The 13,314-nt window shown below is 42.9% G+C and overlaps 1 protein-coding gene across 1 annotated transcript in view; it reads left to right on the forward strand.

Annotated features, from left to right (window-relative positions):
- The window catches only part of LOC121277842 (protein LYRIC-like), a 90,624-nt gene extending 78,311 nt beyond the window's left edge, over positions 1-12,313 (forward strand). Inside the window, exons 7-10 of the mRNA XM_041187531.1 lie at positions 3,605-3,703; positions 7,908-8,023; positions 11,235-11,351; positions 12,220-12,313. Of these exons, the coding sequence (XP_041043465.1) occupies positions 3,605-3,703; positions 7,908-8,023; positions 11,235-11,351; positions 12,220-12,237 (350 nt within the window). The 3' untranslated portion in view covers positions 12,238-12,313. The remainder of the gene's footprint in view (positions 1-3,604; positions 3,704-7,907; positions 8,024-11,234; positions 11,352-12,219) is intronic.
- The last annotated feature ends 1,001 nt before the right edge of the window (positions 12,314-13,314 follow it).

Raw genomic sequence — 13,314 nt, forward strand, 5'->3', positions numbered from 1 at the left:
ACCTTTGTGTTTGCCTCAAGTTTCTGAGCTGGTGACAGCGAGAGCAAGTGACAGTGTTTCTTAATCACTGTCTTCCTGCATTATTTATAAAGTAAGGGCATGGATTAAAGAACAAATAAATAAGTAATTTATACAGACATTTTTGACCACTTTTGAAGTCCTTTGTTCAGTTCTAGGTGATCCATCATAGAAAAGAGAATAAAGCCATAAAGAATATGCAATTCACCAGGATGACATCAGAAATGAAAAACTATAGTTATGAGGACAGACATGAAATACTAGACCAATTTCCACTAAAACAGAGAAAGCAAAGAGGAGATTTAATTGATGTGAATGAGCAGGAAAAGACCATTTCCTCTGGATAGAGAATCAGCAATAAGGGGATAACAATTTAAGTTGCCTGTAAAAGAAGGAAGAGGGTAATTTGGAGGTACTTCTTTACACAGAGGGTTATTACAATGTTGAATGTTTTGCTGCAGGAAGTAGTTGAGGCAAAGACCATTGCATCCTTTAAGGAAAAAACTGGAGGAAAGAAAATGGCGGAGGATGATTCAGTAACAGGGGGAGAGTGAGATTAGTTTTCAATTGCTTTACCAAGGAACTAGCACAAACACAAATAGTCAAATAATTTTCTTTATGCTGTAAATCTATATGGCTCTATTGTTCATTGCCAGGAAATTAGGCCTGACCAGCTTTGGAGTATCACATAAACCAAGGCTGCTGTAGTTTCATTGGATAAAGTCCAGCGATTTTTTTTTTTGCAGTGCACATTTTTTTACATGTGCATTGAACATCTTGCACACTTGTGTTTCCTCCTACATTGTTAATTCCTTATGGAAGGTTTGAGTTTGATAAGACATGATTCCCTGGAGAGTTGCCAATTATTGCTGCATACAAGTTGCAGCGATTGAAGTTGGGGGATGGAAATCTCTTCAGTTGTTGCCTAAGTGCTGCATGAATTGGATGAGGAAGACCAATTCATGAGGGATCATTTTGTTCAGGCCTACCAGTAATCTCAGGGGTAATTATTGAAAGGAACAAATCCCAAGTACACAGGTTTGCAGAGTAAGACACCATACTTGAGTAAACCGCAAGACACCTCTCTTCAGTGCCATAGCTTCATTGAGAGGCAAGTGACAAAACTATGCCAGCTGGTGCAGGCTGATTTGTGGACATCATTATGGACTAGGATAGTTCTTTCTACAGCTGTGATGATCACCATGGTGCTAAGCATGGATTCTTCTAGACCATTGCAGGGGATATCTGGCAGATAAGCCAGTTTACAGTTCATTCCTGTATGAAGCAGGTGACTGGCATCAAGCTTGACAAGATAAGCACCCTTATCACTTTCCCGCCAAAAAGAATACACCAATTGTGGAAGGTGCAAAATTTCATCACGTGCAAGCTGCCAAATAGTCCTTTCGATTATAGACAAAATCCCTGTAGCCATCAAGACTCTGCAAGCCAACCCAAATGCACGCGTGGGGCAGAATTTTTCAGTCGGCATATGGGTGCGCGCCCGACCCGCTTGAGCGTGAAATAGCACGTGATGACATCAGGCGAGCGTCCCGATGTCATCGCATGCTCACGCAATAGGAGTCGGCAACACGCCTGCCGACAACTACGAGGTCGATTAAAGCCAGTAACTTAGTAATCAATGGTGATTTTTCGTTGCCTGTCCAACGTTACAGTTGGTAGGCGGGTGAATCGCCCAGGCAGCCTTTGCCTTTTTGAGAAAACCTCATCCAAGGGCGGGATGAGGTTTCCGATATTAATTTTTAAAAAATATATAAAAATGTTTAGACAGAATTTACATCAGCCATATGTTCAGGTGACTGATACTAATGCGTGCACATTTTTTCGCCATTTGAAAATCTTTATTTATGGCTTTTGAATTCTTCAGCTCCCTGAGACAGCTCAGCTCCCTGCCTTCAGGGAGCGCTCCCCTGCACCGGCGCTGACTTCAGTGCTTGCCCTCCTCCCGCACCCACCCCAGCAGCGCTGAGCATTTCAGCATGCCTTTCATGCTGGCTGGCCATTAATTGCCAGCAGCCAGCATGAAATCGCGGTTGGGCATCAGCCTGTTTCCCATCCGCTCCCAGGCCCACTGACTGCACCCACACGCCAAACTCAAAATTCTGCCCATGGGGCCGGATTTTACCAGCCTTTAGGGACATGTAGCCTGTAAAATGGTGAAGGAAAGTGGTGTAGTGGTGGAATGCCCTCCCACCCAGAGGCCAGTTGGTAAGTTGTGATTTACCCAGTGCTGCTTCAAATGTACTGCATTTTCCAGGACACTGGTATCTGAACTGGTGCCATGGGCAGATAAAATGCTGAACACAACATGTTGCAAAGTACCTGGCACAACTTTGTCTGATCTCTGCATCTTAGGAGGAATCCAAATGAAGCAAAAGGGAAAGATTTACAGTGCATCCCCTTGAAAATGACTTTCAAGACATGTTTGCTGATGATTTCACAATGTTCACCATTTGTGATTCCTCAGATACTGAAGCAGTCCATGTCCAAACGCAGCAAGACCTAGACGATATCTAGGCTTGGGCTGACAAGTGGCAAGTAACATTTGTGCCACACAAGTGTCAGGCAATGATCATCTCCAACAAGAGAGAATCCAACCATCACCCCTTGAAGTTCAATGGCATTACCATCACTGAATCCCCCGCTACCAACATCCTGGAGGTTACCATTGACCAGAAACTGAACTAGCCATATAAATAGTGTCACCAGAAGAGCAGGTCAGAGGCATGGAATCGTGTGGCGAATAACTCACCTCCTGACTCCCCAAAGCCTGTTCACCATCTACAAGGCACAAGTCAGGAGTGTGATGGAATACTCCCCACTTGCCTGGATGAGTGTGTCTCCCACAACACTCAAGAAGCTTGACACTATCCAGAGCAAAACATCCCACTTGTTTGGCAGTACATCCACAAACATTCACTCCCTCCACCACCAACGCACAGTAGCAGAAGTGTGTATCATCTACAAGATGCACTGCAAGAATTCACCAAGGCTTCTTCAACAGCACCTTCCAAACCCAGGACCACTACCATCTAGAAGGACAAGGGCAGCAGATAGATGGGAACACAACTACCTGGAAGTTCCCCTCCAAGTCACTCACCATCCTGACTTGGACATATATCGCCATTCCTTCACTGTCATTGGGTCAAAATCCTGAACTCCCTTCCTAACAGCTCTGTGGGTGTAACTGCACCACATGGACTGCAGCTGTTCAAGAAGGCAGATCACCACTACCTTCTCAAGGGCAATTAGGGATGGGCAATAAATGCTGGCCCAGCCAGCGAAGCTCACATCCTGTGAATGAGTAAAAAAAGTAATTAAAATGACAAACGACATCAAAACTAAAATGTTAATTTTCATTGGAAGTTATAGCGACAGGAACACTGTGATACCATAATGCAAAAATGTTTTCCTCACATTGCCATTTCTTTGTAAACTGTCACATTGTCTCCATGAAATATATAAATTAGCGTATGAATATGTCATAATTACACCGATTACAAGCTTATCACTTGAGTTTTAAGGACATCATGAACTGGTTTGAAAAAGTATTTTTTTTTGTCTTCAGTTACTCAAGACAATACATCATCTCAAGATAGTCCATCAAGGTGTTACCTGAGTGCCTCATTGTCGTCTCATACAATTGATGAAGCATGGCTTGGACTAGGTAGGAAAGTCTCATTATTTAAACACTTTTCTCAGTGTAAATTAATTGCATGGTATGAGTCCTAATATAGTCAGTAAAGGAGTTAACAACTTTTACATATTGGGAAGTACATTAGCTTGGTTTTACAATGTATATTGTAAGACAACTGAATAAAGCGCCTCCCTGTTGCAATGGGCAAAGTTGAAAGAAAATGTTTTAGTTGGTCTGAGAATAATTATTTGTTACCAGCGTCACATACCAAATTCAAATTTGAATTGATTGCTTTGGGTTTTTGACTGGTTGTTCTCAGCAAATTTTGTGATTGGGCTATTGACTTATAAGAATGGGTGAAGTAAAAATGGAAGATGGAGTTGCCTGTCTTGCTGTCAGGAACTGTCTGCATCTTTTTTGAAATCCTGACTTCATTTTATTATGGCTTGTGCTCCTCGAAAAAGTCATCTCTGGATCCTGCTTGAAAAATATTCAACCGGATTTGCCATCCCTCCTCGCTCCATCCTCATTTTGTTGAAAGTGAGACGGATTTTGCAATTTCTCTGTCTTAATCCTTCCCGAGGACCCCAAAACTGAAACTCGTGACTTCTTTTTAGCCTTCCCTTCCTGCTACAATCCTCAAGCTCATGAGACCCAAACTTGATGTCACAAGCCACTTTTTTCTTACACAAGGCATCTGTAATTAGAGTGATGCACTTCCAGTAACTGCTTAGTGTAAAGGAGATTGACAGCATGCACCCCCACAAGGCCCCGGGGAAACTGCAGGGGAATGCCAGGATCTGGCTTATCCCAGTTCCAGGTCTAATATTTGGTTCCTTCATCAGACTCTTGCTGGAGCAATGGTAGGAGTATGCTGGAAGGACTGCAGAATTTTGGCCCCTCACTGTGTGGCTCAAGAACATAAATGTGTTTTTTGATTTTCTTTTTGGAATTTGATAAAGGATTTTCCTCAGGGTTTTTATGCCATTTAATATAAAGTAATATTAAGAAACTACATCAATTGACATTTAAGTGATTGTAGACACTGATCATTAAAATTTTCTCCTTCAATAAACTCATGAATAGCATCAGATATTCAAATTCTTTCACTAACTTTTTGTAGCACAATGAGGCCACCTGCCTGGTAAGGTAATAGTTTTGGTCATGGAACATTGCTATGCGGAATCTAGGTGCTTTTTAGTTTTACGGGAGATAAGCCAGAAGGCAAATCAATTCTGGTTATTCCCCTGCCAATTATATGGCACTTGCCTGTCCACCAGGATGGTGTATGCTGTAACACGGGTGAAATAAAAGCTGACATTTTATTTCAAATCAAAATCAGTAAATAATGACTGTTTTCATTCAGTCACCACCTACACTACATTATAGGAGAGTATTTCTGTTTACAACCACTGTGTGGTGCAACAACTCAATCACTTGATTCGCCTTCTCTCCTTTGCACTCATGTAAACTCTTTGCTTACCAACCGAAATGAAGCAGACACTCAGCAGGCATGGAGGTCACTGGAAAGGAAGATAAAATAGAGTGTATCACATGTGGCCAATCCAATGCAAACAGTTTTTCAGTTACATCCAAAATGGAAAATACCTCCATATCTTTTCACCCCAGGCTCAAGCCCAGCACTGCCATTCTGCCATTAGTGATTGAACTACCCAAAATTACTGAGGGTAGCATAGGCACAGAATGCACTCTGGGTGGGGAACTTCAATGTCCATCAGCAAGAGTGGCTCAGTAGCACCACTACTGATTGAGCTGGCTGAGTCCTGAAGGACACACCTGTCAGACTGGGCCTGCGACAGGTGCTAAGGGAACCAACAAAAGGGAAAAAAAACTATATGACCTCACCAGGCTGTTCCAGTAGAGCTACAACACTGGCCTCTACCCAACAATGTGGACAAATGCCCATGTATGCCCTGTCCCCCAAAATCAAGAAAATCTAATCCGGCCAATTACTGCCTCATCAGTCTACTCTTGATCATCAGCAAAGTGATGGAATGTGTTGTTTACAGTTCTGTTGAGTGGGTCTTTCTCACCAACACTTAGTTTGTGTTCTGCCAGGGCCACTCGGCTCCTGACCTCGTTACAACCTTGGTCCAGCCATGGACAAAAGATCTGAATTCAAGAGGTGAGGTGAGAATGATTGCCCTTGACATCAAGGCAGCATTTGACCATCTATGGCATCAAAGAACTCCATCAAAATTAAAGTCAATGGGAACCAGGGGAAAAACTCTCCACTGGTCGGAGTCATACCTAACCCAAAGAAAGATGGTTGTGGTTGTTGGAGGTCAATAATCTCCAGTCCAGGACATCATGACAGAAGTTCCTCAGGGTAGCTTCCGAAGCCAAACTACCTTAGCTGCTTCATCAATGACCTTCCCTCCATCATAAGGCCAGAGTTGGGGATATTCACTTATAATAACGTTCAGTATCACTTGCCAACTCCTCAGATAGTGAAACAGTCCTGTACAAATGCAGCAAGACCTGGAGAACATTCAGGCTTGGCCTGATAAATGGCAAGTAACATTTGCGCCACACATGTGCAAAGCAATGACCATGTCCAGTGAGAGAGAATCTAACTACCTCCCCTTGACATTAACAGCATTGCCATCGCTCAATCCACGTCTTTGTTAAGTGTAACCCCAATAGGGGTGGAGGGTTGTTGGAATGACATTATTTTTGATATTTGGGAGATAATGCAACAGGAAAGTCAATTACATGTGACGTGGAGAATAATTGTCAGTCAATAATAACAAAACTAAAAGGATTTCAGATGATGCCATGGGATATGAGAATGACGTTTAAGGATTCTTAATCACCATTGGTGGATCCTCAGATCATTGCTTTCAACCTAATAGGCATCTATTCCATGGCCGTTTAATGACCCATTGGGCCTCTAATTATCTTGAGGCAAGGCTGCTGCCCCCATTTGAGGATAAACCCTGCCTCTGAAAGTTGTCAGCTAATAAAATGGCCAGAAGCTCCCTTGTCCCAGCAGTTCCAGTGGGAGTATTAACCATTGCTGGGAATACAGCAATTCCCCTGAAGAAGAGGATCCAGGAGCCCAGAGCAAGGTGAGTCTGGGATCTCGCTGGGGCCAAGATGGCAGGGTGGGGGTGGCCTCCAATGGACATAGGGTGCCCAAATAGGAGGCACCCACTCCCCCCACCTGGACATTTGGCGTTGGCCTCCCTTGCCTCCAGAAAAATCCCTGCAGCAGCAGGAGGAGCCCATGAAGTTGCTATTATTTGGCTACTTATGGGCCTCAATTGACCCATGGGCAAGCAGTCTGCTCAATGCCTCCCCTGCCACAGGCCAGGTAGCTGCCATGGTGCCCAATTTTACCCCCCACCCCCCCCTTACCTGCCATTTCACTCCTGGGAGGCCAAAATGTTCAGTCAGCATGCATTTTGGAATTTTTCTGAGTAATAGATGTTTTCTATCTTCACAGCATTTGTGTGTTTCTTGTTGCTGTTGAAGGGTATGTTCAGTGATGTATTGTTTGTAGGAACATTTGGTTTGGTAGCTTAGGAGCTCTATGAATGCTGGTTTCTACAAAAGATTGGGAGAAGGGGACTGATGAAATTCAAAATTTTTCCCCAAGACTGGAAATTGGTAAAGATATCTGAAAGAACTAGTTGTACAAACCTTTTGACACAATCAAAGCAATGTACAGAAGTGGCATAGAACCAGGGAAGAGATGTTAGAGCAAACTGCAGCTGGGAAAGTCCTGCTGATTAGGTTCACAATGCACATGTTGCCCTTGGCATGTTATTTTTATGCAGGTAAAGTCACTGGATTTGATTTGGAATTTGGGAAGCCTGTTTTCAGTGTTACTCCTTCATTGGTGGATTTAAGATTGTGAGGAACCAGTCCATTGAACAGACCTAACAAACCTTGAAAAATTACTGACAAAAGGTACAGCAATAAATTGGAATTGAACATTGGCCACAGGACCACATCTGACCCTTGCCTGCCACAAGTAATTGTGAAAGGTAATGGACAGCAACAAGTTGCCTGTCTGACTGTGGAAAAGCCTCAGCCCTTAGGAAGTAATTTCGTAACATTGAGGGTGCTTAATTTTAATGTTGGTGAAACTGTTACTTCTTGAAGTTGACACTTGTACAGGATGTCCAATATTTTCAGATCATTTTGATGTTCATTAATAGAAAAAAAAATCATGAATATGTTAAAATTATATTCCTTTGTTTTACAGATGACCCCTTTGCCGTTGACCTTAACTCAGATTGGAGCCCACCAACAGAGGAATGGGGCAACTGGACAGGAGAGGAAATGTTAACAGCCCAGGAAGTAGGAAAAGAGAAGCTGAAGGTAATAATGAAAACGTACTATCTAATCAGTGCTGTTAATGAAATAATTCAAGACCCCTTAATGCCCTACAATAAACTCATATGTAACTCTTTTGACTTGTGTTCCAACTCAATGGCCAGAATCTTCGGGTCGGCAAGCGGGGGTGGGCCCCGCTTGCCGATGCATAAAATGATGCGCGTTGACATCAGGCGTGCTTCCCGACGTCACCGCATGTCATTCCGATTTTCAGTTCGGCGTGCATGCCTGCCGAACTGTCTAAGGCCTATTAAGGCCATTTAAATGTCAATTAAAATACTTGACATAGCTGCCCATCCAACCTTTAAGGTTGGCGGGCAGGCAAAGAGCCCAGGCGGCCTTCGCATTTATCGTGAAACCTCATCCAAGGGCGGGGTGAGGTTTCATGAAGGTTTTTAAACTTCAATAAAAAATTTTAAATAACTTCATAGACCTGTGCCAGTTCATGTGACAGTTTCACGTGAGGGAGCATGTCTTAAAAAATTTTTTCTTTCTTTATTTGAATTTTTAAAAATCAAACTAACCTCCCTGAGGCAGCTAGGTGCCTCAGGGAGATTTCTACGCTCTTTCATGTGTGTGTGCAAAAGAGTGCAGGCCCTGACTCAGCCTCCTCCCCTGCCCACACAGGGAGCAAACAGCGCTTCCAGGGTGCACGACACGCTGGACGGCCTTAATTGACCCACACACGTAAAATGGCGACGCGCAGCCAATCGCGGGTGGCGATCGGCCGCACGCCCACCCACTCACGCCAATTCTCCCTAATTTTAACTTTGGAAGTCAGTTGCGGAATACTGCACATCAACAGCGGACAGCAAATGACTGAGACTTGCATTGTCTAGTATAGATTGATGTTTCAAAAATATTTAACTTGTGTTGTTTACTGTAAGCTTTATGCACCAACTTCCTTTAAACCATATTTAATATTGGCTGTTATGAAAGTACAGCTCTGGAATTTGCATTGACAACATCAGTGCATATTTAATGAAAGTATTTGCAATTGCATATTTGCTTTTGTGACCACAGAAGGCTCAAAGCTCTTTAGAATCAATCAAGTATCTTTGAAGTTTCATCAGTGTTGTAATGTAGGGGAACATGGCAGCCAATTTGCGCACAGCCAGGTCGCACAAACACAAGCTAAATGTCAAGATAACCCGAGTTGAACTTACAAAACTGGGTAAATTAGGTTGGGTGAGATATTAAAACTTCAAAAATCTGAACCCCCACCCCAACCTGCCCACTTCTGAATTTAACAGAGGTGGGACAAGGGCAGGCAGCCATACGGTTCCCAGGAACAGGTTGGCCAATTAAATATTTTAATGGGGCTGGAAATCTCCGATTTAACTTGCTTTGCATATTTATTTCTGGTTGTCAAGAATTCTCAGTCTTTGGGGAAACCCAGCAGCTAAAAGAAGAACCCACAACAATCATGCACCCCCACCCCGGTTTGGAGATCATAACCTCCCCCATTCCCCTCCCTGCTCTCCAACGCTCTCACTAGCAGCAGCAGGTGATTTACCTGAGCCTGTGACCTGTTCCAGAGTATTCCCTGTCTGACTGGACGCCAAGTCTGTAAATCAAATCAAAACGTTGTACAGTTCAGAGAGTCAAAACTCCACAACATGCCAGGAAGCCCAAACTTACACATTTTCTGACAGAAACTCCCTCCCCACCTCGCGTCATCCCAACCTGCTTACGCAGCCCACACTTGTCAAGATTCTATTAGTGCTGGTTGAGGGATAGACATTGGCATAGACAGAAACTCCCTTGCTCTTTTTCGAAATAGTGCCATGATATATTTTGCATCCAACTGAGATGGCCGACATCTTATCTGGGGGCGTTTAACATCTTATCCGACAGCACAGCACTCTCTCATTACTGTGCTGAAGTACCCCAGCCTAGCCTTCAGCACCTTGAGCATGACGTCTCAAACACCATAGCCCAGATTTTCGCTGCGGAGGTGGCTGTTCAAAGTTGGGAAATTTCCCAGCTCACCATACCTGCCTTATCGAAAAAGTGCCCCGAATAACGGGATCTTCGTTCTGGGAATGGGGGTGGCAGGTGTGTGCTGGCATCGGGTCCATTGTCTTCTAAAACAGCCTAGGCAGGATGTTTAAAAGGCCTGCCTCAGTGCCCTGGTCTTCGTCCCAGTTGTGTAGTTGAATATTAGACCCTCTAGCCCCCAACCCCCATCCACTGCCCATTCCAAATCCATTTCAACTCATGCAAACCCATGCCCCCACCCACCTCCAATGGCCCCTTTACCCTCAAAACTAACCCATGCTCCCCCACTCATTCCCATGGCATGTTATAGCACCTATGCTAACTTATTGGCAACCCGTGCCCTCCCCAGCCACCACCCTTAGCCAACTCACCCAGTATCCGTCATGGGTAGACCCCCAGAGTCATGTTGAAGTAAAATAAAATCAAGTTCCAAGTATCTGTTACATACATTGCTACATTTAAAAAACATTGATAAAAACCTGCACAATAAATTTAAATCCCCTCACATACTTAATCCCTTGTGAAAAACAAACATTCGTATTCATAGCCACTCAAAGCTAGTTAATCTCTTAATAACTGCTTGGACCTGTCAGTCAAGCTCTAAACTTAACAGTTTTTCCCATTGTAATAATGATTGGTTGTGGAAGCAGTCAAACAATAATAATACTGTAATGATAGCACTTGGAGTTATGTCAACAAATGGTTATTGAAACTGAAAGCATCAATTTTTTTCAACTTGCACACAGGCACGCTTTTGCCCTGGAATTTAAAGGACAGAGGATTTAAATGACCCAACAGCATGACTGTTCCACAGACCTTATCTGTCTTTTATGAAAATTCACATGTACTCAGAAAAGTTGTAAGTCACACACTGCGAGAAATGTACCTCACTCCAGCAAAAATGTGGTCTGTTTGAATTCGGCACTGAGTTCAAATGACCCTGCCGGGTTTGGGTATCCCCCATGTGTGAACCACACTCCTCCCCGTTTCCCCTACTGTTGAAATTAGGATCTGTCAAAAAGGGGGCAAGAATGCCAGATCTAGGATATGGGCGCCATTTTGGACTAGACGTGGAGTCTCCACGACTCCGCGAAATCCGGGCCCATATGTCTAATGTGAGTGGGACATGAGCGATTTTTTTTAAAAAGGAAATGCAGTGACTTCCCTGGGTTGCCATTTTTTTTCCATTGTCTAGGTGTCCGATGATGAGGAAGAAAAATCTCAGGTGAGCTCTGCAGGCAGTGGGAAGTCAAAACGAAAGAAGAAAAAGAAGAAGAGCAAGCAATCGGAGGATTCCGTTGGCAGCGAGGAGGTACGTACAAGTTCATAAAATCCTGAAAGGCACAATAGCTTTAGTTTGATCAGCTTTAAGAAAGTGAGAAATGAAGCAGTTTTTTTGGAGTATTTGAGAAACATCATGTTCTTTGTAATACTAATCACAATGCGCTTATTTAGCATCTTTAAGAGTGCAAAATGCTTCCAGGCACCACGCAAAAGAGGAGAGGGATCACACACTGAGCAGGACTTTATATTTTTAATATTTTGGATGAATTTTCAGCTTATTCAAATGAGAAAGAATAGTGCTGAGCAATGTAATAATTTTCCTTTTTTTTTATCCTGAGTCAGCATCTTCTGTTTGGCAGTGGAGAAACAATAGAATAATTTGCAAAACCTGCCTCACAAATAATTTCTTATGTAATTCTTTTAAGACCTTTTAATGTGTTACGTAAATGTTATTAAATTATAAAAACAATCTACATATGTATTAGCTTTCAAATGGATCAAGAACTGTTAGACTATTAATTTGGACTATATTTTAAAAGTCCTATCTGTAGTAGCCAAAGCTTAACTTTAGAGATTTATTGAACATTAAACCATTATTGCAAGCAAGAAAGACACCTAAATACTCATAAGTAAAATACCCATCAGAGAAAAAGAACCAAGGTGGCTCTTAGCCTTGAGCAATGAAAAATGCATGACTTCATCCCATATTTATTTCTTTCTCTAAAGTACACCGGCTTTAGTTAAAGGATTTAATCTAACCCTACCATCACGTGCTATTTTTTTTTTTGTCTAAATCTGGCTTGAAGCAGTTCTGCAGTATATCACATGCCCTGCTAACTGCTGTATTAGGCTCCAGTATTTCGAAACTTATCTCTTCTTTTCCATTATGTGCCCAGCATGTAAACAGTTCATGATCTCCTTACACCTGGCTTGTCCAACCTTTTCGCTTGGGACACGGGAAATGGAACATTTCCATTTTTTTCCCCCCTCAAGGGGCAGGTGAGCAAGTTTCGGAAAGATAAAGTTCAGCACAACTTTAAACCGAATTTCAAAAAAAAAAAATAGCTGAGGTTATTAAGAAAATAAACAATTGCTGAGCAAAAATAAAGCAATGTCATAGCAATATGTTGTTAAGTTGAAAAAGAGTAATTAATGAAAATGACCAGAGCGTGAGAGGGTCACTTACAGTCTCCCAGTGCTCGTTCACACTGTGAATTGGTGTGCTTTTGTGTTGATGTGTGGTGGCGTGAATAAATGAGAAAACTGAGGCAATAAGCCTCTTTCCAACCTCCAGATCCATTCCCCCTGGTCTGGAACTCACTGTCGCTGGCGTTTGCTGCTTCTCCAATCACAAATTGCTTCTCTCCTAGATTTAGTGAGCCTATCAGCAGCAAATGTGGGAGAGAAACAGTTTGTGATTGGATAAGCTGCTCCTTGTAGAATCTTCCATTCCATCTTATTAGGTTCAGTAGATTGGTTCCAGAGATGCGGGGCTTGTCTTATGAGGAGAGATTGAGTAGTTTAGGCCTATATTCGCTAGAGTTTAGGAGAGAGGAGATCTAATTGAGGTATATAAGATGCTAAAGAGGATAAACAAAGTAGACGTGGAGTGGATGTTTCCCCTTCTGGGGCATTCTAGAATGAGGGGCCATAGTTTTAGGCAAAGGGGTGGTAGATATAGATCAGAGATGAGGAGGAATTACTTTTCTCAAAGGGTCGTGAATCTGTGGAATTCACTACCTCAGAGTGCGGTGGATGCCGGGATGTTGATAAATTTAAGGAGGAGATGGACAGATTTTTAATTAGTAATGGGTTGAAAGGTTATGGGGAGAGGGCACGAAATTGGAGTTGAGGCCAAAATGAGATCAGCCATGATCGTTACGAACGGTGGGGCAGGCTCGAGGGGCTGAATTGCCTACTTCCGTTTCTAGTTCTCATGTTCTTACCTGTTTAACCGGCATTTTCAAAACTGGCTCCAGGGGCCTCATAGA

Source organism: Carcharodon carcharias, chromosome 5 (assembly GCF_017639515.1).
Source record: "Carcharodon carcharias isolate sCarCar2 chromosome 5, sCarCar2.pri, whole genome shotgun sequence".
In the NCBI taxonomy this organism is placed as follows: domain Eukaryota; kingdom Metazoa; phylum Chordata; class Chondrichthyes; order Lamniformes; family Lamnidae; genus Carcharodon; species Carcharodon carcharias.